The 26300-nt window shown below is 44.5% G+C and overlaps 1 protein-coding gene across 4 annotated transcripts in view; it reads left to right on the plus strand.

Annotated features, from left to right (window-relative positions):
* Positions 1-26300, plus strand: part of SMOC1 (SPARC related modular calcium binding 1) — a 138615-nt gene that overhangs the window by 99921 nt on the left and 12394 nt on the right. For all 4 annotated transcript variants that reach the window (XM_049825888.1, XM_049825890.1, XM_049825889.1 and 1 more), the window contains 4 exons: positions 9980-10172; positions 11083-11165; positions 14790-14895; positions 24527-24774. In XM_049825888.1, the coding sequence (XP_049681845.1) occupies positions 9980-10172; positions 11083-11165; positions 14790-14895; positions 24527-24774 (630 nt within the window). The remainder of the gene's footprint in view (positions 1-9979; positions 10173-11082; positions 11166-14789; positions 14896-24526; positions 24775-26300) is intronic.

A 26300-nucleotide genomic window follows, 5' to 3' on the forward strand; every position in this document is an offset into this window, starting at 1 on the left:
TAATATCCAATCTAAACCTCCCCTGGTGCAACTTGAGGCCATTTCCTCTTGCTATCACTTGTTACTTGGGAAGAAAGACCAACACCCTCCTTGCTACAACCTCCTTGTACGTCGACAGTGTTCTTTTTACTTTCAAACTGATGTCAACATACTTGTGAGCTGTGTTGTAACAGTACTGTGTATGTTTCGGGGCGGGGGGAGGAGAGGACATGAGTAAAAGCTGCCATCCGCATGTTCCCTTTCTCTTCGTGGTCATCTCATTTTTGCATTTTGCCAGACCACCAAAATAAGAAAGTGGTCAATGGGAACCAATTAGTACATTTTTTGGTGCAGTTCAAGGGTGGATAAACTGCATGCTTTTCAGGCTGTTGAAATGGTGTGCAAGTTGCTGGAAAGACCTCTTGGTAGAAGGTCCCAAGGATTGTCTCTGAAGAGTCAGGAAAGAAGGCTGGGTGGAGAACCCACCTTCAGAGCCAAACAAAGAGATGTTTAAAAAGCAAGGCAACATTCAATCTCCTGGAACACGTGAGGGAAGAAGATGTGTTAAAGTGGCTACCCTGAGTCTGGGTGAATGGAATGGCATTTCTCTGGTTTCACTAGTTCTAATGCAGGGAAGTCTGTGATCCTGATGGTGTCATCAGTCTCCCACCTCATCTTAGGCTCATTGAACAGGCTCCAATAGCACAAAGCTGCAGCTGCTCTCTGGAGCTGGGACCCCCAGAATGCATGGGCTCCCACAGCTGGAGGGACTGTTGCCTGTGTAAGGCTGCAATTCAGAGAAGTCCTGCTGGAAAGAACTCTAACCTCAGCTATAGTATCACTCTGTAGTCCTTCCCTTGTCTTTCAAGCCAGAGCATGGAAGAGGGCTACCTCCATCTATGATACTGCTGAAGTGGGAGCAGTTTCTTTGTCCTGTGGCTGATGTCTGAACCCCACGTTACACTGTTGAACTTCCAAAGCCTGAACATTTTGCCCAGAGACAGCTGGGTCAAGCTGAATGTCCAAGAGTGAGTGCTAGTACTCCTGTCAGAGGCAATTCCCTCTGCCTCCTTGTAAAGTGCTCAATACTGTAGGGAAAAGGCTGATTTGTCATTACATGAAAAGACTCATCACACTATAAACCTGTCTCTCTTCCCTCCCCTTTTACTCACTAGCAGCAGCATAAAAAAAGTATATTACTGTAGTTAGGAAGACCAGTCTGAAATGCTTTTTATTTGCCTGTGCCAGTTTTCAAAAGCTTTCTCTTTGGTGTCCTATAGTTACACACTTATAATACTGTAAAAATAGTGTGCTCGTATACTCCAGCCAGCAGAGGTAGGCAAGTTCTCCAACAATTGCTGTGCTAGTTGTTCCAAGCACTATTAAAAACAGGTGTGGAAGTGCAAATAGTTTCCCAATAATGTTAAGGCTCCAGTGGAAACACCTATGGCTTCTCATTTTATTGAATAGCATTCCTCAGTGTGGAAAATGCAGTGAGAAAGGAGTATAGGGAAAATGAACGAATGTGTTCAAAGGCAGGTGGCTTATCTCAAAGCTAGTTACGCCACAACCTAACAGCACTTAGAAACTATGTGAAATGGAAAAGGGGAGTTAGGGAAGAAAAAATGCGGGCTCTGGGTAGCTTCCTCTCAAAGTCACAAGGGTAGTGTCTAAGGTTGAAAGCTTCTCTACTGATGAGGAACTGTCCTGATGTAAAGAACTGAAGAGGGCTGCATTTTGGTGGCAAACTTTCTCTGCTCAGACTGCAGAAACTGTTGTTGTTGTTGTGAAGGAACTGCCCAGCGACAGCTGTCATACAGAGTATGGAAACCAGGTGCATTAGGAAGATCAGACCACCAAATCTGGAAACTTAAATCAAATATCTCCAAGATTTTAGGCTGTATTTGTAAAGAGGTTGCCTCAGTCATCTAGGATCTCCTGGAGCTTCTCAGTCTGTGTGAGGAGAGCGGAAAAGACCTGAAGAGGTCCCACAGTGTTTTTTCCTCCCCGTTTTAACTCAGGGCCACATCGAGTTAACAGCAGCTCTGTCGTGTGTAACCTGTTCCTAATGCAGCGACAGGGATCCCTTTGTCTCTTCCATTGAGTGAACGGTTAATCACCAGAGCTTTTTTATATCAAACCTAAATCTCCTTTCTCCAACTAAGATGACTGTTACTTGAACTACCCATGGGGAAGAAAAAAAATGATCTATGACCATCTTTTTTTATATAACAGCTTTTATGTTTCAGAAGACTGAATGTCATCCCTAGACTAAACAAATGGAATTCTTTCAGCCTTTTCTCATAGATCAAGTTTCCTAGACCTCTGCCTGTTCCCTTTGCTCTCTCCTGCACTCTTGCCAAATGGTCCACCTCTTCCTCAAAGTGCAGTGCCCAGAGCTGGACACAGGGCTGATTTAAAGGCTCACCAGTCCTTAGTGCCTGTTTCTTATGTGAGGCCCCTGTCACAACATCCCACAGCTAGACTTACCTGTTTTCATTTTTTTTGTTGTTGTTTTCAATGTCATGAAGTTACAGACTTTTTTTGTGGTCTATCGAAGCTCCTGACCATTTTTTTCCAAGTCTTGCTGGCTCGCCAGTAATTTCCTCTCCATGCACTGGGTTTCTCCTTGCTGGTTGTTACGGTTTATACTTGTTAAGTTGTGATCACGCTGGTTTAAAACCATTTATAAAGATGACTTGGAATTCTTTCCTGAATTTCAGTCTGTAAATTTGGTGCTATGTTCCATTAGCCAAACTGGTCATTTAATTTGATACAAGGTAAGTCTTATGATCACTTTCAATACTGAAGAAGTGTTTCACAGAGAACTTTTGGGACTTTTCCTCTTGGACCGTGTTTTTCTTAACCTGCAGTGTTAGGCAACTATCTTGTAGTAATTGTATGTAGTCTACACTTCCCTCGTTCGCTTATGAGAATGACACAACTTTTACTCTAATGAACCAGAATTTAATTGGAGCTCCGTTTAATGCATTATGTATGAACATGCAAATATTTGCACTCTTTTGCCAGGATGATGTACTGTAGCCATAAAAAAGGTATTGTTCTCTTTCTGCCATCCTTCAGCTAGTCTGGCTACAACTCTAGGAGGGCTAGGACTATGTGACTGACTGCTTAGGAGTTGGGCTGGTAGAAAGAGTCCAAGCCCTGCCTGAAAGACAGTTCAGTTAGAATTGCAGGGAGAGGTAGCTTTCAAGTGGCAGGTTTCAAGATGCTCAGGTGGGGAGCTTTATTCCTGTGTAGTTTGGAAACCTGGTGGAGCGAACTCCTTTCCTAGCTGGGCAGCACCCAATGCCCACAGGTTCTGCAAAGCGAGCACAAGTTGTGCATCAAAAAGTCCCTCAGCAAGTTCACTCTAATCCCTGGGACAGTGTTTCCTTCGGCCATTCCTCCTTATTTCAAGCTAGAGGGTAGGTACTGAATAGGCTTCTCATCATGTAACACTGGCAGGAGTGCAGTGCAGCTTTATTGCTTTGAGCAGAAGGAAAATGGTAGAGGAAGGACGTGTTCCCAGATAGCTGAAGTTTAATGAGCCTCATAAGCCACCTGTTAAACCTCTGCATTGTGCTTGTTCAGCACTGGAATGTGTAGTAAGCTCTGCTTCCTCTGTAGCCTATGCCTTGAGAAATGAAATTGAGTGAGTACCAAGGTAAAGCAAGGACTGCTCAACTGGTACAGTCTGGGAGCACCTGTAAGGTTTGTTTTATTCCTTACCTTTACATTAGCCAGAATACCCTGGAAGGGCCACAGTCCCAGGCAGAAGAGGGTGGAGTGTGTAGCAGTGCTGATGTCTAACGGAGGCGCGGAGAGATTTATGCTATCCCCGTGAGCCGTATTTGCTCAGCTGTTATTGTGCTCCTAGTAAACACAGAAGGGGTTGTTCCTCTCCCTTCACCCCCAGCCCTGCTGGGGGGACAGGCAGCTAGTGCCTATTCACTGCATTGCTTTGCTAGTCCTACCAGCCCTTGTACATGTCCAAACCCAAGGCTTTTCCAATTCTTCTTACCCCCTGAGGTGCAAGGGATGCAGATTTGGGCTGCTGATACTTTCATTTGGGCTGCTGATGCTTGCTCAACTTTCTCTGTGGAATGAGGCCGTTCTTTATGCCCACAGCTTTTGTAAGCTCCGTACTGGGATGAGTCACCTGTTCTCCTGGGTCCTGTTCAGGTTAGAGCACCTTTAAGCTGGTGTACATGCTACAATAAAATATCCAGATCAAGGCTCCTTTTCTTTGCCAGAGCAGCGTAAAGACAGGCGAAATAAAAAGGAGAAATTAACCCTGTTTGAATTAAGCTGCCCTGGGAGACAGGCAGACACTTTCTCTCACTGAGAGGAAGTGTGAGGCACAAAGACTCTTAGTCCTCACTTTTGGGTTGGCACAGGATGTCAGTAGGAACTTGGCACTAGATATCCATGCTGCTGCCTTTCGTTCTGTGCTGCACTAGTTCCTCATGGAGGGGAAAGCTTGGAGTTGAACAAAAAATTGGGGAGAGGCATGTGTTTGATTTTTTTGAAATGGTATTTTGAAGTCAGGTCCCTGTTGCAGCATTAACAATGGGGTTGGTCAGGAGTCCTTCAGTAAAAGACCTTTTCCTCACTTTCTGATGAATGCTTGTTCATTAAAACGGAAGCTTTTTGTGGGAACTCCATGGGAAAAGTTTCCCTGGTCCAGACAGAATTTCTGGTCAAAAGAAATGAGAGAGGGAGAGAAGGAAATCTGCCCTGCCTGGCATAGCCTGTAGCTCTGGGGTTAGGCTACTCACATAGGTTCATCAAGGCTGGGCAGAAGCACAGAGGGAGGTTAGGCCCTCTCTTTTGCCTGGTTTGGAAGAAGGACTCCTGTCTTTCAAGGGTGTAGGGATCTCTCCAAGGTGGTTAGCTTTGGTGTCACAGTCTTCCTCTTCTTTTAATAGGAAAAAAATTGGGTGCAGAAGAGCAATATTCAAAAAATAATCTGCAGTGGTTGGGTGGCATATCTTCCTTATGTCCCACCCTAATTATCCATAGCATCCTTGCAGCCCTGATGATTGATGCTTGGTCCTTTGGCTGTGATAGCTATGAGAGTTGTTACGTGTCCAGAGAGCAGCTGGGGGAGGCTGCCTTGTCCCCAGAGCAGCACGTTGGCTGCATCTAGCCATGCAAGCTGAGCATGAGAGCTGGTAAGCACAAGCCTTTGGTTAGATGCTGCTAGACACCCTCTCTTCTCACCTTTGTAAGGTAAACAAAACCCCATCTCTTTAATAACCATCTAGTTTATTAGACTGACAGTCAGATGAGTCCCTTACCTCATCCATCATTTTTATTTTTATTGTTCAGGCACTAGATGTATGTTTGAATGTGTGTACTTAAGGGACCAGGAATGAGAGACCTTTTTATGAATCTGACCATGTATTTCTCAGAAGGCCATTACTAGGGGAAAATTGTTGCATAAATAATGTACAACTGCAGATGTCCAAGCCATGCTTTTCTGCAATAGCTCATGGCTTCAGAGACAGTACTTTTTTAATGTTTTAAGCAGTGTTAGAAGCAGTCAAGAGTAAGAAGGAACAAACAGCATTTTAGAGCTGAGCAGTTAAATGTATATTTCTGCCAGTGATTCTCTCCTTTGTGTGTGCATGCATTCCCTATCTTTTTTTTTTTTGCTGTCATTGGATTTGTTGTAATCTAGATTTGCTGTCTCCCGAAGGTTTCGCTCCCCAGCAACAGCAAGTTGGCAAGTGTTACTCAGCTTCTTTGCTGATGGTTCTCTTAAGTCAAAGCAGAGATGGCAGAAAACAGGGGAATGTGACAGTGCCTTAAAAAAAAAAAAAAAAAAGGTTTGTAATATGTTGGTACTGGGAAGGCTGTTTGTGTCCCACTGACTTGCTGTCTTAAATATTCTCTCTCTAAATGTTTAATATAGGGAAAGAAGGAAAACCTTTTTTCTTTATCTTTCTGTGCCTGTGACCCCCATTAACTCAAACAGGGAGTAGGCTTTTAAGTACCCTGCACGTATAATAAATATACGCTGCTTTCTAAGATGACAGCTTAATTTCATAGCTGGCATTAAACTTTCTAGCTTGGCCATAGGCTTTCACTGTCCTCCATAAACCTAGCCTTGGCAACAACAGCAAAGTTTCCAGTAAGCAGTCTGACTGGAACAGCCTGACTTCAGTGTCCTGGAGCTGGGATAGCATTTGATGGTCCCTTCATTACCCACAAGACCATCTTTCAGGGTGACAGTGTGTTCAGTTCATGCCAAGTCCCATACTAGGGAAGCTGATGGTATGGATTTCCCAGCTGATTTTGCTGGCTGTTGAAGTACACCCTAACTGTTAATATTCATGTTTATTTTTTAAGGGAATTAAGTGCTGTTAGAGTGGTAGTCTGGCGGAAAGAGCCTCTCTGGGGGCTAGAGCTAGTTATTACTTTCTTCTGCTTAGTAGACAGATGTCACTGAAGGAACTTTCCACAAGGCTGTTGTCAGAGTCTCCATTTATTGTCAATGTGTTTACTATTCTGATCCCCTCTAGCTCAGGGAAGGTATGGTGGATCTGGAAAGGGTTCAGAGAAAGAACTGGGTCAACTGGGACTCTTCAGCACGTAGAAGAGATGAATAGGAATCTGCAAAGTAGTGAGAGGCAGGGAGGGAGACTGCAAACTGTTCACTGTTTCATCCTCCAGAAGAACTCAGGTGTCAGCAAACAAACCTAGTTGGAGCCAGGTTTAAATCGAACCAAAGGATGTGCTGTGTTCCACATACAACATGTAGTCAAGCCACAGAACTAGCTGTGGGATGTCATAGTCAATAAAAGTTTATGAAGGGAGACATGGCAAACTGGTGGAAGGGAAAAACCATTGCCACTCACTAAATACAAACTCCATGTCTGTCTCTGCAAGTTTCTGATCCACAGCTGGTTGAGACGTGAAATACATGGGGAAAAGAAATATATGCTTGTCCTGTTCCTCTGTTCTCCTCTAAGCTTCTGCTTTTGGCCATGGCTGGAGGTGAAACAGCCAAGTTGGGCCTTTGGTTTGTCCCAGTATGTCTGTTTTATGTTTGTCAGGATATAACAGTATAGATGAGACTTTCATAGTGGCTACTTCTAGATGTATGCTAGAAATGAGAAAAATCTGATCTCTCTACTATTTCAGTTGTACTGCTAATGACAGGCCACTGAATACTAGTGACGATGGTGGATTTTGCATCATTACATCTCTTTGATGTCAGCTGAACAAAACCTGTAAGATTTGTTTCCCTCAGCCTTTAGACACCCTTCAAACAGGAGTGACTACCAATTAGTTCTGTCTTCTGGTAGTAAATGCTGTGACTATTCAATTCCCACAAATTTCTGTTAATATGTGCAGAGAATTTTTTGCCATTTTTTATGGTGTAGTACAAATGTGTGTCTAAGTATGTACATTTATTCTGTGTAATTTGCATACCTAACTGCAAGTGTATGTAAAATAAGATACTAACTCATTCAAAGACATTTATTCTTTCTTTTTTTTCTTGGTTTCAATAAAAGTGGCATATTTTTTGTTCTGACACACAAAACCCCCCCACTTTGGTTTTTTCAGAGTCATTTTTAGTGCTAGTTTTGCAAGACTCAAAGGACTTGAGAGACCTTGGTTTGACTTTGTGCACTCAGGAAGCCTTGGGGATTTAGATAGAAAAATTCCTGGAATGTAGTTCTCTTCTGCAGGAGCTTTTTTTTTCTTTTGCTTATTATATAAAATGATGATAGGGAATTCTGCCCCTGTTTTTGCTTCCCCAAGCTGCATAAATGATCCTCCTCACCTGAGGGCCAAGGTGCGAATTACTGTCGGCAGACTGTGGGTAAGCAGGGGCCCCTCGTGATGTAAGTGGTTTGTTAAGGAGCCTGCAGGCCTCTTGCTCAATGACTTCTCTGTCCACATACAGCTTGGGAACAGTCGTGGGTCTTTTTTTTTTTTTCACATGTGAAATCTGTCAGCAAAGTGAAGTCAGCTTAAATATCAGCTGAGGCTTGAGCTCCCTTTCAGTTTTTGTTGACTTTATCCCCTCCTGCTCCTTCCCGATCAAGTTTCTCTCTGCTTGAGTCAGACTTGCCGACACTTAAAAGCTTCTATTCTGTGTTTTGGTTGTGTGGACTTGTGTGGCAAAGTTCAGGTGCCCTTCACATTCCCAGTCTCGACCGTTCTCTGAAATGCTGAGGAGAAGGAGACCGTTCTGGGTCTCTGAGACTCTTCAGCTGCTACAGTTCAATTAGAAACCAATAAAAGTGCTTCTGGTACCCAAAGTGTGCTGTAATCAGGTGACGCTGTGCAGACCTGCTGGAGTTTTTTGTGTTGTACCTGCTGCTACCAAGCTGAGGAATTCTAGCTGTGAATTGGCACCCCTTCTGTTCCCCAGGTACAGAACAAAAGTTACTCTCTGCACCAGAATTTATGACCAAAATATAAGATGTAACTGATGGGGTACAGGCAGGCAGGCAAGATACACGGAAACAGTGAGCATGTGTTAGTTGTGTGCAGAGTCTGTCCCGGGGGCAGGATGCTGAGGTCATGCCATGTCTGCTGGCTGACCGTGCAAACATCTGCAGGTTTGGGATGAACCTGTGGTGTCATTGCCTGTCAGTGTTGAAGCATTTTATGTATTGAAAGCTTGAGGGGATTCTTGGCTGTGGCAAAGAATTTCAGATGTTGTGGCTTATTTATAAAAAGAAAAGAATAAACACACTAAACTGCAAGGGAGAGGAAAGCTAGGGAAGGAGAGAACAACTGTTCCTGCTTCTGTGTTTTGTCACGCTCCTAATGATAAAAGTTAGGAGTTACACTGTTGTCTTTTTTTACCCTAGATTTAGACATGTTTTAAATCCCGTGATCAGCTGCCTTGACTGCTTTCTGCCCTACATGCACGCTTTTTTCTCTCTGTGATACCTTCAGTGGTTTCTAAAGTTTAAATAATTTTCCTACTCCTCAAAGGGCCAGAATGTTTGAAGACTTCTAATTGAGAACTTCCAGCTGTTGAGCGAAATAGGTCTTAACGTCCCACAGGTACTCTGTGCATCTCTTCCCCTTTTAATGGCTGGTCCATATAAGAGACAGCAGCCTGGCACCTCTCCATGCATCTGTCACTCCTCTGCAGGTGGTGGTTGAAGAGGCAGCGCTAGGGTCGAAGGTGGCAGGGTGGCTGCAGAAGCCACTTCTGGGCTTCTTTCTGTTCTTTGGTGCATGCCATCTGTGTACCCTGTTCTCTGGGTGATGATGTCTTTGGAAATAACCTTATCTGTGTAATAAGCTATTAAGGGACAGGGTCCTACCTACCCCGTGGTAGGAAGCAATGTTGGGTTCCTTGTTTTCCAGGTGAAGACAAAGGTGGAGTGTGCTGGAGAGGTGATGGCAGTATAGGTAGAATGGGATATCCCATTCCGTTTCTTGCTGAGGTGTGTGCAGGTGCGCTGTGCACCGGATAAGGCGGTGTTAAAACAAAACCTTCTGCTCCTTTTGAGATTGTGTTGGAGAGATGCTATTGAGAGGGGAGAGCGCGTTGCAGTCTGTAGAAAGAGATGTGGCGTAGGGCAGGGTGTTTGCGCTCATGTTTGAAAATACAAGTCACAATTTAGGATCTTTCAGTATGTGAAAACATCATCTGGGAAATGCTTACCCCGTGGCTGCAGCAATAGTGAATTATTGTTATCTGATAGCTCTGCTCCAAAACCCAGCTGAATGGGAACAGTTTTTCCTGCTGTTCCTGGCTTGCCGGGCACTTGGCAGTCAATGTCTATAATCCATAATCTTCTTGTGTCACAGCTAAATGTAGGAGGAAGCTCACTAACCAGAGGTCCCTGAGTCCCTAGGGATGTAGACTTACTGGTGTTTGCTGAGAAGGAAACAGACACAAAGGTCTCCTGATGTGAAGGATACCCATATCCTGCTGAGCTGAGGAAGATGATCTTGATTTGATTTTTTTTCTCCACCCCCCCCCCCCCCCCCCCCCAACCTCCCTCCCATCTTCCAGAGAAAGTTCACTCCTGTGACCAGGAAAGGCAGAGTGCCCTGGAGGAGGCCAGGCAGAATCCCCGCGAGGGTATCGTCATCCCCGAGTGTGCTCCCGGAGGGCTCTACAAACCAGTGCAATGCCACCAGTCGACTGGGTACTGCTGGTGTGTCCTGGTGGACACGGGACGCCCGCTGCCTGGTACTTCCACTCGGTAAGAGCTATAGGCCTGGTGAGATGCCTGCGTGGAGAAGATGACTTATAAAAAAAATACTGTAGCTATATCAGATAAGTTCCTACCTCTAGAGCAGTCAGCTCTGTACTACCTTCCCTAGAGCTCACAACACTCTCTGTGATGTTCCCTATTGAATGTTACTCTGCAGCTCCCTCTCTGTAGGAGTTGGTGCATAGTAACTACTGCCCTTACTTTCCTCCGTGTTAAGTATTCAAGCCAATCGGCCTTTTTTTCTCTGGCTTGCAGCTTTTGGGCAGTAGCAGGAAACAGGGCTTTTCTGAAGAGTACAGATCAGGGGCATGAGCAGTGAAAAGGCAAGTGGCTTTGGTGCATTATCCTCTGCTTTATACTTCCATGCTGCAGCCACTTGGACCCTCACCAGTACAGATTTAGAAGACTGCTTGGTTGCGCATTCATGGATTTTAAACCAGTGATAGATTTTTCTTTAAGTTACTCTGTATCTTAAAACTGCCTGGGGAATCTTTTCTCACTTGGGCTTTGGAAAAAAACTGTGGGTCTGGCAAATTATAAAAACAGGCCAGTAGGATTTGGGGCCTAAACTCTGCTAGATACAGTGATTCTGCAGAGCATGGACAGCTTTGAAAAAAAGCTCAGCCTGTGCCTACAAGAGTTGGAAGAGGACCTTGTGCTGTTTGTGGGTTTGGGTTGGTAGCTGATTCTGGACTTCAGAGTATGCTCTTCCTTCTCTCTCCAATTCTGCTGCTGTTACCAACTGTCCATAAACAGACAGATGCCTGAGAATAATATTTCTTCTGCAGATTTATTGGTTTCCCCTGCAGTAAGCAGATAAGACACAACCCCTTAGCAATGATCTGATGACACTAAAGCTATATCACATAGTTTAGCATCTGCTGTTCTCCTTTTTCAGCTATGAGACCCCTGTGTGTGAAAGCGATGCCAGATCGAAGAGCACAGAGATTGATGATCCATTCAAGGACAGAGAACTTCCAGGTCAGAGAGGAACAAGATCTTGTCTCTGCCTTCTTCCCTTGTCTCACCTTGGGACTCTTAAGGGGCCAAGAATATTGTTGAGGAGATGCGGGATTTCCCTCACCACGCATGTTTTACCATGGGTTTTATTCTGTGTTATTTTGGATCACCTCCAGTGTCAGCAGTGAACTGGAAAAGGCTGGGAGTGTCCTGGGGGCCAGTTTATTGCCTGTCTGCCCTTTGAAAACATGTCTGGGATCAGAATTTTCAGGAAAGAAACTGGGATGCCTGGAGGTCCCATGGGGGAAGAACGGGCTCAGCATTGAAAGTTCTTCTTCCAAGTCTGGCCAGGACAGGATTCTTTCCATTTAGCAGGGATTTTCAGCAGCTTGGTGCCCCCTGAGCAAGGAAAGAGGACACAGCTGGCAATTGTCAGTGGACCAACTGGCTCCCTGACACTGCATGGACCAGGCAGGGCAGCGTTCCTGGTGCACTAAGGTCCCTTAACTAATGCTGGCTCCTCACTTAATTGGACTTTATCCCTTATTTTCTGCCTGTGACCTGCTTTCTCTCCCATTGCTGCTTGTTTTATATTCTGCTTTTTCCTCTTAACAGAGTGACAAGCCATAATTTACTGTTTGCCTACCTTGTTTCTGCTAGGAAGATGTGCTGGGCATAGGTGTCTGTTGCAGCTCTTAAAAATGCTCGTCTACCTGCCTGTGCTGTTTTTGCCTTCCTGACATCTTTCTGAGGAGCAGAGTGAGTGTGCCCTCACTGACAGGTCAGCTGTTGCTCTTCTGGGTGCGGATGACTGCTTGAAAACAGAAGCTACAGTGGGTCCCTCTCCACCATGAGGGAATGGTAGAGACCAAGAACTCTGCAGAAAGAGCTGGTAGCTCTGGATCCCCTTCATTTTCTCCTGGCCCTTCCTAGGGCTGGTATAAAGTGAGTTGTCTGTGAGCAGGTTAGCAAAGGAAATGAGATTTGTTCCAGATCTGCCTTCTGTGTCTCCTAATTCTTCTTCTGCCAGCTCCTGACCTTGGGCCCCATAGCTTTCTGCTTAGCAACTCTGCCCTCAGCAGGGCTCTCTTCTATGCAGCTCCTCATTTTTCACAAGTCACGTAGAAATTTCCTATCTGCTTCCCTCTCACATTTGAATGAAATTGGCCAATTGGTTCACATATTATTCTGGGGGGTAGAGGGAAGGAGAGGGAAAACAGCTAAATGATTGCATTAAGGCTCATTTCCTTAGGAAATCACGCTAAAATAGAATAACCTTACTTCCTTTCTTCCCTACCGCCTTCTTCCCTTGCTTTACTGCCGCTCTGTGCGCTTCCCCCCTGCCTCTCCAGAACTCCTCTGTGGAAATCCTTTTGCTCTTGGGCTTTTTCTTTGAGAGTCTCTTTCTGATCTCTCAGAAAGACAGTATGGTTTCATTTCCCTTCTCCCTGCCCTTCTGCACTGCAGCTAGACAAGGGGACAGGAACTGCTTGACGCAGGAGAGGACACATGATGGTGTAGCTTAGTGGTCTGGTCCCAGCATCAGACTCCAGGGGAGTTCCCCTCTCAACTCAAGCCACTTTTCTGTGCCTGAGTAAACTTTCAGCTCTGTGCTTGGCTGCATTGGCTGGCATGATGGTTCCTGTCACTGAAAATACCCTTGTCTATGGAGAGACCAGGAGATGGAGGATCTGATCCTGGTTTGTCTGCCTGAGAGATGCTGTGCTGCGTGATCTTTTGATGCAGACTTGAGGTTTGTTTGATTAGATGCCCTTGTATGCAAAAATTCACTGGTGAGCCAGAACTGCAGGGGGTGAGAGAGGGTGTTTCTTTTTATTTTTTCCCTGCTCTTATTTCTTAGCAGAACTGAATTTTAAGAAAAAACCCTCTTTTAATTTGAGACTGATCATTCCATTTGCACTCAATTCTGTAAGGGGGACCCCATACCTTATTCCTCTTCTAGAGGTTTGCCCAGTCTTCAGACTCTCAGTGCTGCAGGCTGTGTGCACCTTGACCTGCGTGAAGAGACCCTGCAGAGGCCAGGGTGGAGGAGACATAAGTCCAGATCCTTGCACACCTACACATACCCTCTTCACAAACTGTGTCATGGCTGTGGCCAGAAAAAAAAAAAAAGGAAGGAAAGTGTTGCTTGCACATAGCAAATGGCAAGCTGCTAATTCCTGCAGACGGTGAGATGCTGAGGCCCCAGGGAGATGACTTCTAGCAAATGGTTTTTCAACCTTCTCATTACTGCAACAAAAAGCTCCTTTAAGTGAGTGGTCTACTCTGGCTGCCATAGCAGCTTACCCATTACAATGCTGACATTTTCTGGACCATGTGCCAAACGAGTGCTGAGGGGGGTGTGTGTGTGTGTGTGTAATGCACATAATATGGAGACAGGCGAGGGACTGTTGGTTAGCTATTGCAGAGAACAGAGCCTGTAATACAGCAAAGGAGGGAGTTTTGTCAGATCAATTTGCAAGCTGCTTTCAGCTGTCAAGGGATTACAGTAAGTTTCTGGTGCTCTGTTTGGGGTACACGTGCTTCTCTGCTTGTCCGAGAAAAGCAGAAAGTGTTGACGCTGCTGTATGTTGCTGGGGGAGGCTGTTGTCTGGTGTCTGCTGCCGTAATCAGCTGACTAATTGGTAGTGCATGGTGGTTTGGGGAAAGAGAAGAGGTGAGAGATGTTGTGATGGCTTCTCTGTCACATCAAGAGAAGACAATAGGACGGGAGGTGATGGATTCTGGACAACAGTTTTGGAGATGGTGGGTTGAAGTTAAGTATGCTCTTTCCTTGGTAGCCTAGAGCAATTGTTACAGTATTAACGTGGTAGTAACTGAAGCATGCTTTTGCTCCTTTAAGAAGCAAGGAAACAGCGTAGATTGCCTCATAAAGGTGAGGAGATGGAGAATTTCGTCTCAGCTGTGTCATAACAGGCTGGCACTGTTCAGTATAGGAGGCTCTGTCAGTCTGTGGTTATGATGGTGGGGAGCTAGACAGCCTCAGCACTAAGTAATGGAAATGGTTACCAAGCTTGTCTTCAGCCCGCTTTGTCCTGGTTAAGCCAGCAGTGACTGGGGGCGATTACCTCGTGTTGACTTAGACTGACATGTTTCCCATGCAGTGTGATCATGCAAAGAACTGAATTATTGTGGTAGCTGCTGGCAGGCAACCCTCTCTGTGCCTGAACAGGAGAGTGCAAGCAGAAGTCCTTGCTTTGGCCCGTGCTTTGGGAAGCTTTAAGCTGTCAGTTAGGACCTCAGAACAGCCATGTTTGCCGAGGAAGATGACCCAGGAGGTAATGAGTTGTTTTGTAAACTTCTCTACAAATGTCACCATGGGAACTCCTGTCTGCCAGGCACTTCCAGCACATCCCTGTGGTTATGCTGGTAGAGAACTGGGAGCGGCCATAAAGCTAACCACACAGTCTTCCTGCCAGATATTGTTGGTGACCCTGTGTGTGCCTGGACAAAAGCTGCAGGACAAACTGCCATGCAGAGAAAGCCACTGAGGGATTCTTTTGCTTTTCCTTAGGGACTGTGATGATGACTGCCATGTTAGAAACAAAGGAGGTTCTGGCTGAACTGGGGTAGGAGACCAATCCTGTGTATTTTTGCATTAAACCTCCTCTTTTCTCTCTGCAGGCTGCCCAGAAGGGAAGAAAGTTGAATTTATTACCAGCTTACTTGATGCTCTGACTACGGACATGGTACAGGCTATTAACTCGGCAGCACCTACTGGGGGTGGGAGGTGAGTCCAGACAGCACTCAGGCTGAACGCCACCAAGGTGGCTGCAGAGCTCGGGGTGCCCCCGAGGTGGGGGCGGGAGGGGAAGGTGTTGCTGTGTGCTGGTTCAGGTTCCTCTGGGTTGCTGGGAGAGGAGCTGAGGCTGCATCTTCAGCCGCTGCTCTGTCCTGTCATCCTAGCCCTGCTTGCCTCCTCCCACCCCTCCTCCCTGGCAGCTGCTCCACCATAAAGGTTAGTATAGCCCATTTGAAGTGTGAAATGAGAGCTCAGTGGGAGGAAGTGGCTTGTTCTTTTGTCCCCTGGCGCATGAAAAGACCTAATAAAATGCAAATGGATTGAAGGAGACCGTGTGGCCTAGTGGCTACCACAGGGAGCGAAGAATGTGAACTGAATTCTTGGCAGTACCAGTGCTGTGGTTTTGCTGTGGGGCTGGAGCCAGCCCGCCGATGAGGAGAGGAGCTGTTTTTCACGGCCCTCCCCTCTGACCAGCTGCCTGTTCATCCATCCCTCTTCGAAGGAGCAGCAGGTCAGGCCTGTTGCAAGAGGTGGGCAGAAGTCTGCGTTTCTGGGGAACTGGAGAAAAGCTGAGGTCTTGTCTCCCCCTTCTGCTTGATAACAGCAAATCCCCTTAGCGCAGCAGCTGCAGTGCTGCGGCAGGACAGGCCATTGAGAATGGACTGTCATGGATTTAAAAGAAGTGCTGTGTTGCCTTGGCTAGGCAGGGCTTCTTCTGTGCTTCTGGATTCCCCCAACTGTAAATGGAGTCAGTGCTAGTTTAGCATGCAGGGATGCCACAACGACTAGTGTGCTCGTGTTCATAGGGGTGTAGAGATGAAGGAGGTGCCTCTGTGCATGTGTTACTTCCGTGGGTATTGCTCCAACGTACTGAGAGTAATTTTGATCCCCTGCTTTCCTCTTTCAAAATGTAGAAGGAAGCTGTGCCATCTTTAACTACTTAAGACAAAAATCTTCCTGGGTGGCACCTCTGTGCCCCTTGGTTTCAGTATGGATTGCTTGTGAACCCATATGGTTTTAACTTCGCATTTGGACCTTACAAATCAGGCCAGTGGCTGAGTGCCTGCACGCTGAATATTCTGTAACCCATCGAATTAGCCGTATTCGCCTAGCATGTCTGTATTCATATAAACAGGATGAAAAATGCCCCAAGGATGGGAAATAACGTCGTTGTCTCCCAGCCATAAGCATTCCAATGTCAATTCTGTCTAATTTGCATGGTTCAAATGCAATGGGTAGGGGTGGCGGGAAGCCCTGGAGAGTATCTGATATTTATTCGGCATCTTTGGCACTGGGACTGAAGCCCAGCCAATGCCATCATCACTCTTAAAATAAAGCTTAATATAAACCAATATTGTAGAGACCAGAGATATATGCCCCCACTGCGCTTCTGTAAACCAGCAGGCTTGCTTCCTAATGTTACCCAAGCTTTGTGTATTTCTCAGCTTTCAATAGAGGCCTTTCTGGTAGAATTTTTCACTGCCCAGCTCTTCACACAGTCGTCATGTTGATTTATTTTCAGCTCCAGTGTCAGCAGTCCAGTTGCAAGGGGAAAAAGAAATCTTTTAGCAGCCTGTCTTTTGTAAGGCGAAAGACTGCTACCACCCAAATACTCTGCCTGCCCACAGCCACGATTAAATTCAGGAAACTGCTCTGGCGTGAACTTCCATGTGCATCAGCTAGGCTAAGTTGCATATCCCAAAGAAAGTGTGTCAAGCTTTTCCATCCCACCATGCCATGATGGGACCATTTATTTTGCAAAAAAAAAAAAGGTATTTCAAGGAATTTTTTGTACTTATATAAAATTTTAATCAGTACAGCTTTCATTTCATATGAATTTGCAGAATTGGGAAGCTGTCCCTGCATAATGAGTCCTGCTTTTCAAGTTTCCCAAGGGGAGGAATGTCCTGAGTCCTCTCTTCAGGAATATCTGAAATTGTCTGGGTGACCTGACTTGACTTTGGCACTGGAAATGAAAGCTCTTTTCAAAGATGAAGGGATATTTTTACCTATAGGGTTAATCATAAGGCTAATTCATTTCCAACCTTAACAGCTAACAAAATACTGGATTTATGACAGTGCTTATCCTGTATCTCCCTGGCCCAGGTTTGCTGAGAAGGTCATGTTGAAAAGAAAAGTTAGAGATCTGGCTATCTGATTTTTCTTAATGTCACTCATGTCAGTTTTAAAGTCTTAACATCAGTTTTCTTATTTGTGAGGCAAGCTTCACTTATTGCAGGCTCTTATCCATCTTTGCCATAATGATGGCAGAATAGATTCTGTATTTAAACATGCACTGGTTCCCTCTGTAGCCTTCCTCTTTCTGTTCCTTTACAGTGTTCAGCATTTCATCCTCCTGGGCCTTTTTTAGAGTTTGAACAAATGCATCCAATGATCCAAGGTAAATTTTTAATGTATCACTAGCAAAGCTTGTGCCTGTTGCAGGGGGCAGGCCAAGGAAACAGCAAGCTGTACCCCCATGTCGACTGGCCCTATATGTTGTCCTATGTATTTTAATCAGTCAGAGAAGCAGCAAGTAGGAGTTTTGGGGAAGGGGGGGGACTATTCCTGTTTCTCCATGGCAGCAGAGAGGTGATGCTGGCATACAATATATGTCTTTAATACCAACATTAAAATATAGGACCAAACGCAGAGAAGAGCCTTTCCAAAATGTCAAGGACTGAAAAAGCCTAACAGTGAGAATCTTAAGGAGCTCAGCCTTCCTTAGGGTATTAAAAGAAAGGGAAAAAAGGTTGAAAGATGATTTCATATAATCTGAGTATCTCCATAGGGACAAAAGCTCTGCAGGCTCTTTAGTCTAGCAGGGAAGAACATGATTAGCTGAATATAAACAAACTTGTGATCAAAATTTCTTTAAAGCGAGGGCAATTCTAAGGCAGAATGAAGTAATGAGGGAGCTGACAGATTCCCTCTCTCTAAGGCTTTCATCTTAAGCCTGATGCCTTTCAGAAAGACTTGCTTTAGTCAAACCCGAGTTATGGTCCTAAGAGTAATTTGATTCACATTCTGTGAGTATGTAATACAGGAAATCAGATTAGATTACCCTGCCACTTCCAGTCTGAATCTGGATACACGGGTGAAAACTTCTTGAATTTGCAGAGTGTCTTCATCTTCAAGACTTTACCTACTTATGCTGCAAAGCTGTCTGTTGCTTTGCAGTTAATTTCCATATTAGCTTTTTTTTGGGGGGGAGGGGGGGGCATGGGGAGAAATGATGGAGATCTGCACTTAAAGTACTACATAGAGCTGTGCTAAATTGCAGACTTTATACTTGGCACACACAGAAACAATCTAGTAGCAGCAAAGTGAGGCTGTACAACTTGGATTGCTGCAGGCCATGTAAGTAAAACCTGATAAGACCTTTTTTTTTTTTATTGGGCATGCTTAAAACGACCTTGTAATCCCTTATAGGTCTTGTCTCGTTTAAGCAAGTTCAAAGCTATTGACTTTAATTGAGTTACTCTTGCTTTACAATAATGTAAATGAGATGAGAACTTCCCTTCCTTATGGCCCTGGTTTATATTACAGCAAAATAGCCAAGTAGACTTCATTTAGACTTTTGAAACAGAAAATCTCTGGTAAAATTCATTCTTAATTTTAAGTTTATGTAATAACTCCAAGGCACATCTTGTTACTGTATGTTTTCAAAGTAATTGAGGGAGTGCTTGTAGGAAATTGGTTTATTAACCAGTGTTTAGTATCCTTTTTGAAAAAAATGCATCATTGAAATTGTTCATGTATAAATCCTATATAATAAGAGCAGGACTTTTTAAAATTTAGACTTCGCTTTAGTACATTTTAGTCTATTTTCTAACTCTGACGTATTCATATCACACAGGGCCTAAACTAAAATAGACCAAAGGGGGATCCCAGCCTGGGTGTCCCTGATCTGAGAAACTCTCTTTGGTCCCTGCCAATTCAGAAATGAATTTTAGTTGCCAAAATACGTGCACTATGGCTTGCTACATTATCAGCAAAAATATTACTGCCCTGTGGAATTTAGGGTTAAAAGGGCAGCTTACAACAGCCACCCTTATCATGTAACACAGCAGCTGTGTCCCTTCATTTTAAGTTGCCAATTATTCCTCATGTAATAGCCCTAAAAAATACTTCAGAAAATTGCCCCCAAGGTTCCCTTTCATGCTCTAGTTGAGCAGTTTGAAGCAGGCAAGTACAGCTCAGCACATCTCCAGGGTGTTCTGAAGCCGAGCCATGTTTTAATAAAGATTGACGCTTTCAAACAGTGCAGGGAAGTTAATCCCAACTCCTATTGCATTTCAATTGAAGTTGGATACCAACTTCTCTTTGTGCTCCTATGGAAATTCTAGCCTAATTAAAGATACGGGAGAGTTCATGTAAGAGGACAATCTTGAACAGTCAATGAGGAGTGAAGGGAGGTGATTTTTAAACCTTCTAAATTATTTATCTCACAATCTTCAGAAAAGTGTTCGGAATAATGTTTCATACACAACTTAGCTCGAGGAGAGGAAGAAACTGGGCCTGTAATAGGAAGATAACTTAAGTTTTAACTGTAGAGGAATTATGCATTCCCCGTAATGAATTTGGACTGCGTAGTACCCTTTTGTTTAGTCTGAACACGGTTTAGTTTTTTGTTGGCTTCTTGATTCTTTGGCTACAGAAAAGGGAGAACAATAAAACAGATACAGGATCATTCTGCAATTCCGTTAGAGTAATACTCTTTGATTCAAGCCATGTTCCACCATTAGAGCCTTTAACTTTAGAATAGACAACCACTAAGAACAAGAAAAGCAGACTAAAAAGAGGAAGCAGAGAAAGAACAATTCTGAATTTTAATTCCGTTTGTTAAACTCATTGCTTTCCACCACTCCCCACAGGCACCTTGGTGGACATCACCAAAGCTGTCATGGGTGTTTACTGACAGAGTCAGTCCTGTCATTTCTTTAGCTTTGCTCCAATCTGTTCTTCATTCAGCAACAGCACCAAGCAATGTATATACCCTTGCAAAATATTTTCAATTCATAGAAACCTACAACTTTTAACTCCTGTAGACATCCTGACCACAAACATACCTCGTGTGTTAGGAGTGTAAGCTGGACTAATTTTTTTTCTACTCTGTCACTTCTGCTAGCAGCTTCTTGTCCATCAGTGTTCCTTCATCCTGGAATAGCTCCCTCTGGTTTATAGTGTCTGTTTGCAGTCCTGTTGGGTGATGTTAGGCTGGTCTTACTCCCCTCCTTCTGCCTCAGCTGCTATTGTTGCTACATAAAGTTTATATTACAAAAGAATAGGTTTTCTAAAGGTCTTCAAACAGGTGGTCATCTGCTGGGTACTTCAGAGTTTGCAACCTTGCTTTCTGTCAAAGCAGTATTTTGTATTAGGATTTTCTGTCACTGCAACAGTACTGTGGGTCCATGCAGCCTTTGCAGTGGGATGCAGTGGGGCTGCAAGTATTCAGGGAGCAAAGGATGAACTTTGGTAGGAATGGACTTCAGTTTACTTAGTAAAATTTAGTGGGACATATTACACTTCGACAGCACAGTTCTATGGAGGATAATGTGATTGCACACTGTACACGGTTCTGTATGTGAGTAATGTCTGACATTTGCTGCTTTTGTATACTTTACCCTATATACCTCCCCTTCTTCCCTGCTCCTTCCCACTGAGTTAACTTCTCCTTTCTTGCAAGGGACCTCAAGGGCTGGAAAGCATTACAAACTACATGCAAAGTGCATATTCAAGCTGTCTATTTGATGTTTTGGCATATTCTTCTCTCTCTGCTTCAGAATTCAGTGCAGCTGCAAAAGTGCATGCCCATGTCTTTTCATAGCCTCTTTGCTTTCTGCCTGTACCCCGGTTACACCAGCTGATACGAAGGTATTCTGCGGAAGTGTCTTGATTGGAAAATAGTATTGTTAAAAGTAACAGTACCTTAAACCATATCTCCAAGCATAAGCCACCTGAGAAATAAGTATTCCCCTCCTATGAGGGAGCTGATAGCATGTTATAGAGGAGGAGGAGGAGCAAAAGCCTACTTAGAGAAGACTATATACTTGATGCCAACAAATTTGTAAGAAAGCCGAGAGAGCAGGTTCCCTGTCCTAGACTGTTAATGACAGACCATGCTTCTCTTCATTGTTGGACTGTGGGTGGGCTTATGCTGCATAATGCAGCTAAACTTGCTGGCTTATGTACGGCAGCAATCCAGCAACAGCAGGTTAGATTTGGAAAATCAGCTTACACAGAGCTCTTTGCTTACCAAGCACTCATTCTTTAGGATTGATTGTTTTGCCATAGAGTGCTAAAGAGAAACAATTAGGAAGAAAAGTGAGTACAGCTGTAACGTAGTCAACATGAGAAGACTGCATTTTGGTAATGTCTGTCTTTGCTAGGTCTTACAAAGCTGCTGCAGCACTGGAGTGAGAGACTGGAATTCAGTGGATTTTTGTGTGACTGGTGTAAGAGCAAGAGATGTTGTTTTGCCGGGGGTTGAGAATGTACAAAGCAGCTTTGTTCTCTCTTGTTTTTTCTGATCCCTTTATGGTCTGAATGAGTAGGGAGGCAGCCCAACAAATGAAGTTTGCGTGAGGGCTGATCTATTTCTCATGCAACAGCAATGGAGAGGTAGTAGAGGGAAATTCCCCTGGAATACTCCTGCAAAGCCTGTGCTTGCAGGACAGCTAGAGCCCCCAGATTTATTTCAGATGACCCAGCAGGTGTGGTGGTTGTCACAGCACATCATCAAAGCTGGGCGGCTTAGCAGTGCTGTGAAGTTGCATCAATTCTTGTTTCATGGATGGTGCATAAGTGTCTTGCATGGGCAGCCGTCAAAAGTCAAGATAGTTAGATATGGTGGTGTAACCTCAGCCTTCTTTAGCGTATCATGTAATTTCACGAGCCAGGGAGATATGGCTGCACTGAGATGATATGGATCCTTCCTGTGCTGGGATTCTGGATGATCATCAGAAAGGGCAACCAACTCAGGAACTGCAGTCCTGCTAAGCCAGCCAACAGGAAATGGTAGAAACTCAGAAATGGCTATACCTTCCTTCCTCTTACAATCACAGCAATTAAACTAACTCCCTTTAGCTCCATTAGCGTGCTTCAGTTTTCAGCACGAGCTCTCAGCATGTTTGTAATGGCAAAAATTGATAAATCATCACCTCATGAGTCAATGTATTTGTATTAGCCTGTGGATTTCCCTGACGTTCTTTATGGAAGTGCTAAAGAGAGCTATATTGCTTCTCTTGGTAACTCATCAGAGCTCCTCCTTGGTGTGCCTCTGAAGAAGAGGCTCTTCTAAGTCCTGCTTCTGGGTGTTCCTTCAGGTAGAGGGAAACTCGTGTTCCTGTCGTCTTTCTGCTGTTGGTTCTAAGATGCTCTGCTATTTTCTCCGTTTCTGCCTCTCCAGTTGTGGGCCTTCAGGAAACAAAAGGCAGACAAAGGTGTGGACAAGGGGAATCTCACATGCAAAAGCTCAGGTTTTATTCCTCTATCTCAGCAAAAGCAGAATATTGGCCCTTGCAATACAGGAATTCCCTGTGGCTGTTGGAAATGTGCTAGTCTTCAAATGATAGCCAGTTCATTTCCAAAAGGGAGAGAGACCAGTGACTGTGTTCATAAATGTCATAAAAACAAGCCACAGGGTGTGTTTTTATTCTCTCCTGTCATCCTGGTCTTCACATACAGTTTCAAGGCTCTGAAAAATCTGGGCACTCCCTTAGCCTTCTGGGGAGATTTTTGCAATTTCTGCTTGTCCATAGGTGGCTCCAGGGGCTTGCCTTGTATTTTGGCTCCCCAAACTAAGCCAAACTGATTCCTAAACTCTTCTTCCTCCCCGCCAGTGTTTATCCCACCGTACATTGACCAGATGCTGTGACTGAATGCCAGGCTGCTTCTCAGTTAAAAACTAAATGATGAAGGAGATAGTTTGAAATAAAACCTTGGGGAAAACGTGGTGCAGTTTATTTGCTTCTCCCTACTGTGTGTGATTACTTGTTTCAAGGATCCAGATGTCTCTGGGTAGGGGCTACCTTTTTAAATTGTATCCTCATTTGTAAAAGCTATCAGAGAAGGTTAATAGGGATCTCTGATCTCCACCTAAGCTCCACTGCTTGCTTTCTGCATGTTGCAGACTTCCCTTCACTAGTGATTTAAATTACCATGGCAGTAGGGTAGGTTTTTTCTTTTTCAGGCTCTGCAGCCGTGTTTTAGAGGCAAAACTGGTCATACTGGAAGGTCAAAAGAATTTTCTTCCTTCCAGTTCCCAACAAAGAAATTTTCAGTGACCATTTTTATATATATATCCCAACAGTATCTGAAACAAGGTTGGTGACAGTCTTAAAGTGCATTTTATAAGGTACCTGGCTTCATACTTCCCCATCAGCTAGAATGCTGAAGCACACCAGAATCTGGCTGCCCACAGCACGCAACTGACCCTCTCTCACTGCTGGGGAAGGAATTAGGCAGCAGCTGGAGGTGTCTCCTGGAATAAGTCAGAGCAACCACTGCCAGTGTAGTGTGTCTGACTACCTATCCACTAATTTCCATGCACTGAAACGCTTTATTCTAGTGAGGAAAAAGGCTCAAGTCTCAGCCTCATTTCAGCATTATTTCAGCCTTCTCTGTTGGCACACTCATCACATGGAGAAAAGACGGACTAGCTTAGTGTGATTTTTAAAGAATTCTTCTTTAGAAAGTTTCTTCCCTGGTTCTCTGTATCACTGAGGAATAACCCCTTTCCCACTGCTGCTGCAGAACACCAGACACTGCTTAAATGGTACGACATAACAGTGCCTGTTCAGTGTTGGCTTGACGTTGAACGGCAGCATTCTCTATTTGTGGATCTTCAGCTGTTGCTTTTCCTCCTGCTCCTCTTCTCCTCTCAGATATTGTTTGTTGTTGTCCACAGGAAGAAAATGTGAGCCAAATAACGCCAAACTTGTAATATCACAATGAGTAAGAAATTAAGCAAACTGAAGTTTCCAGTTCCGTAGTATTGCTTTTAATGGATTTGTGGTGCTTGTCTGCTGTGGAATTCTTCTACATAAATCAACCATGTGAAAAGCATTAAATATGCTGAAAATACAGCACAGGAGTTCTGATCGTATAAATAGATACAGCAGGAATGTTGCATCTTGCCAAGGACATTTTCAAATAATGAATGTGTCTTGCATGAAATGAATTTGTTCCTTTTCTGAAGTCTAGATGTTGCTATCACAGAAACTACCATGACAGCTGACACTCGTGGCTTTCCTGCTGGTAACTTGAGTGCGAGTCCAAGGGTCAAAAGGACCATGGAGGGTGCCTCCTGCCCTCTAAAGAGAGATCATTCTGGGATTAGGCAGAGTTTCGGCAACTGGTGTGAGGAGAACTGGAGCTACTGAGGGTATCAGTCTCCGGGAATCTCTTGGCACCACTTGTTAATGCTAAAGGACATTTTTAGAAAAAGTTCATCTCTCTCAAAAGAGCCCAGCTAAAAGGAGGAGATTGTAAGACCTGTGTATTTTGCCTGCTTTAAGTATGGCATAATGCGTGTCAGCTCTGGCTCCTCAGCATGTGCTTGACAGTGTTGGTGAGAGCACCCACTTGTCGGGGGCCTGTGCTTCCTCTGTTCCAGGTTCTCTGAGCCAGACCCCAGCCACACACTGGAGGAGCGAGTGGTACACTGGTACTTCAGCCAGCTGGACAACAACAGCAGTAATGACATCAACAAGCGGGAGCTGAAGCCTTTCAAACGTTACGTAAAGAAGAAAGCCAAGCCCAAGAAATGTGCCCGACGTTTCATTGACTACTGTGACCTCAACAAGGACAAGTCAATCTCACTTCAGGAGCTGAAGGGGTGCCTGGGAGTCAGCAAAGAAGGAGGTGAGTGCCTTCGCTTCCCCGTTGCATGAGAATGAAAGACTGACATTGAGTTACAGCAGACTCAGGAATCCATGGAGTTAAAGCAAACTCGGGAATCTCTTTTGTCCCAGGGGAATCAAAAGTGCCATGGTTTGTGTGAGAAAATGAGTGGGATGGCTCTGTCTCACATCCCTTATGATGGACCTTTGTGCTAAGCACTATACAGAAAGAGGGCAAAAAGATGAGCCTTGCGCAGAACCCTGCTTGTACTGTAGAAGTCCTTGGAAACTGTAGTTCAGATCAGGTCCCTTCTGAGTAATACACTAACAATATTCTGTTGTCTCAACCATGTAGGTTGGATGATGTATGAGCCAGCACAGACCCAGTCCTTCTCCAGAGACCCTGTTGACTAACAGAAATAATATTTATTTTCATTGCTAAATCCAGCGTGCAGGAAAGTGGATGACGCAGAGAGAACAACTCGGTGCAGGGCTGTACTGTTACCCTTCTTCAGAGTTAAATTGCACTTTAAGATTGGGGGAGAAATAGGGCATATGAATAACGTATTTTCCTTTCTGTTTAGTGCCTGAGCAACCAACTCACCCTCCTTCCTTTTCTTCCTCTTTCATCTTCACCTCATCTTCTGTTGGGACCTGGACCAAATTGATATTTTTGGAAATTTTATGAATTGAAACTGTTCAACCCAAATTCAATAATTATCAGTCATTCTTGACTATAGGCAGACTTGCTTGGCAGGAGAAGGCAAACAGGGAGATTTCAGGGGACTAATTTCCTGTGCAGGTGTTTTGGCTGTGTGGACAGCTCTTGTTATAACCATCGTGCCAGTTGGGAAGGGTGGGTAGCTTGCTTTTGCCAGGCTTAACCTTTCCTTAGTTCTTTCCTCAGGTTTAGCACAAGCGGGAAGGGAGTCGGTGCATTCGGGTGTTGGGAAATTTTCTTTTCTAGGTGCTTTGTAAACATCTTAGTTATCATAATAAGCCTGTTGCATTACTCGTCAGCTGTGAGAAGCATTCAGCTTCACTAGCTCCGTGGAAGTTTTTTCTTAGTCATTGGTACCTTACTGAGGAATGACATACCAAAATAGCAACCCTGTTCCTTAATTTTATTACCTTCCCAATAAGATGAATATGCCAAATGAGTTTTATTGCTATTTGGCCTGGAATAAGACCCTCTGGAATCTGCTGCCTTGGCCAACCAACTGTTCAAAATTTAGTTTATGGAAAGGGGGGGGAAAAAAAAGGGAGAGAAGGAAGAAAACGTGAATCTTTGAGCCTGTGTGAAGGGGAAAGAAAGAGAGACATTGTTGTGAGTGCCCAATTGCCCAACTATTTACTGAGAACACAGCCTTGATGTTTCATGGTTTCTTCTGTTGTATGAGGACAGGATTGTGTGCAAAAGGGGGCTCTGACCTCATTTTATCATACAGCTCCACATACCTAGTAAAGGCCTGATAGACCTTGAGGATCAAAGATAAATGGGTAAGTTGTGTGGAAGGAGGACCGAGGGGAGCTAAAGGATGGTGAGGG

The sequence above is a fragment of the Accipiter gentilis genome, chromosome 22, assembly GCF_929443795.1.
Source record: "Accipiter gentilis chromosome 22, bAccGen1.1, whole genome shotgun sequence".
Classification (NCBI taxonomy): Eukaryota; Metazoa; Chordata; class Aves; order Accipitriformes; family Accipitridae; genus Astur; species Astur gentilis.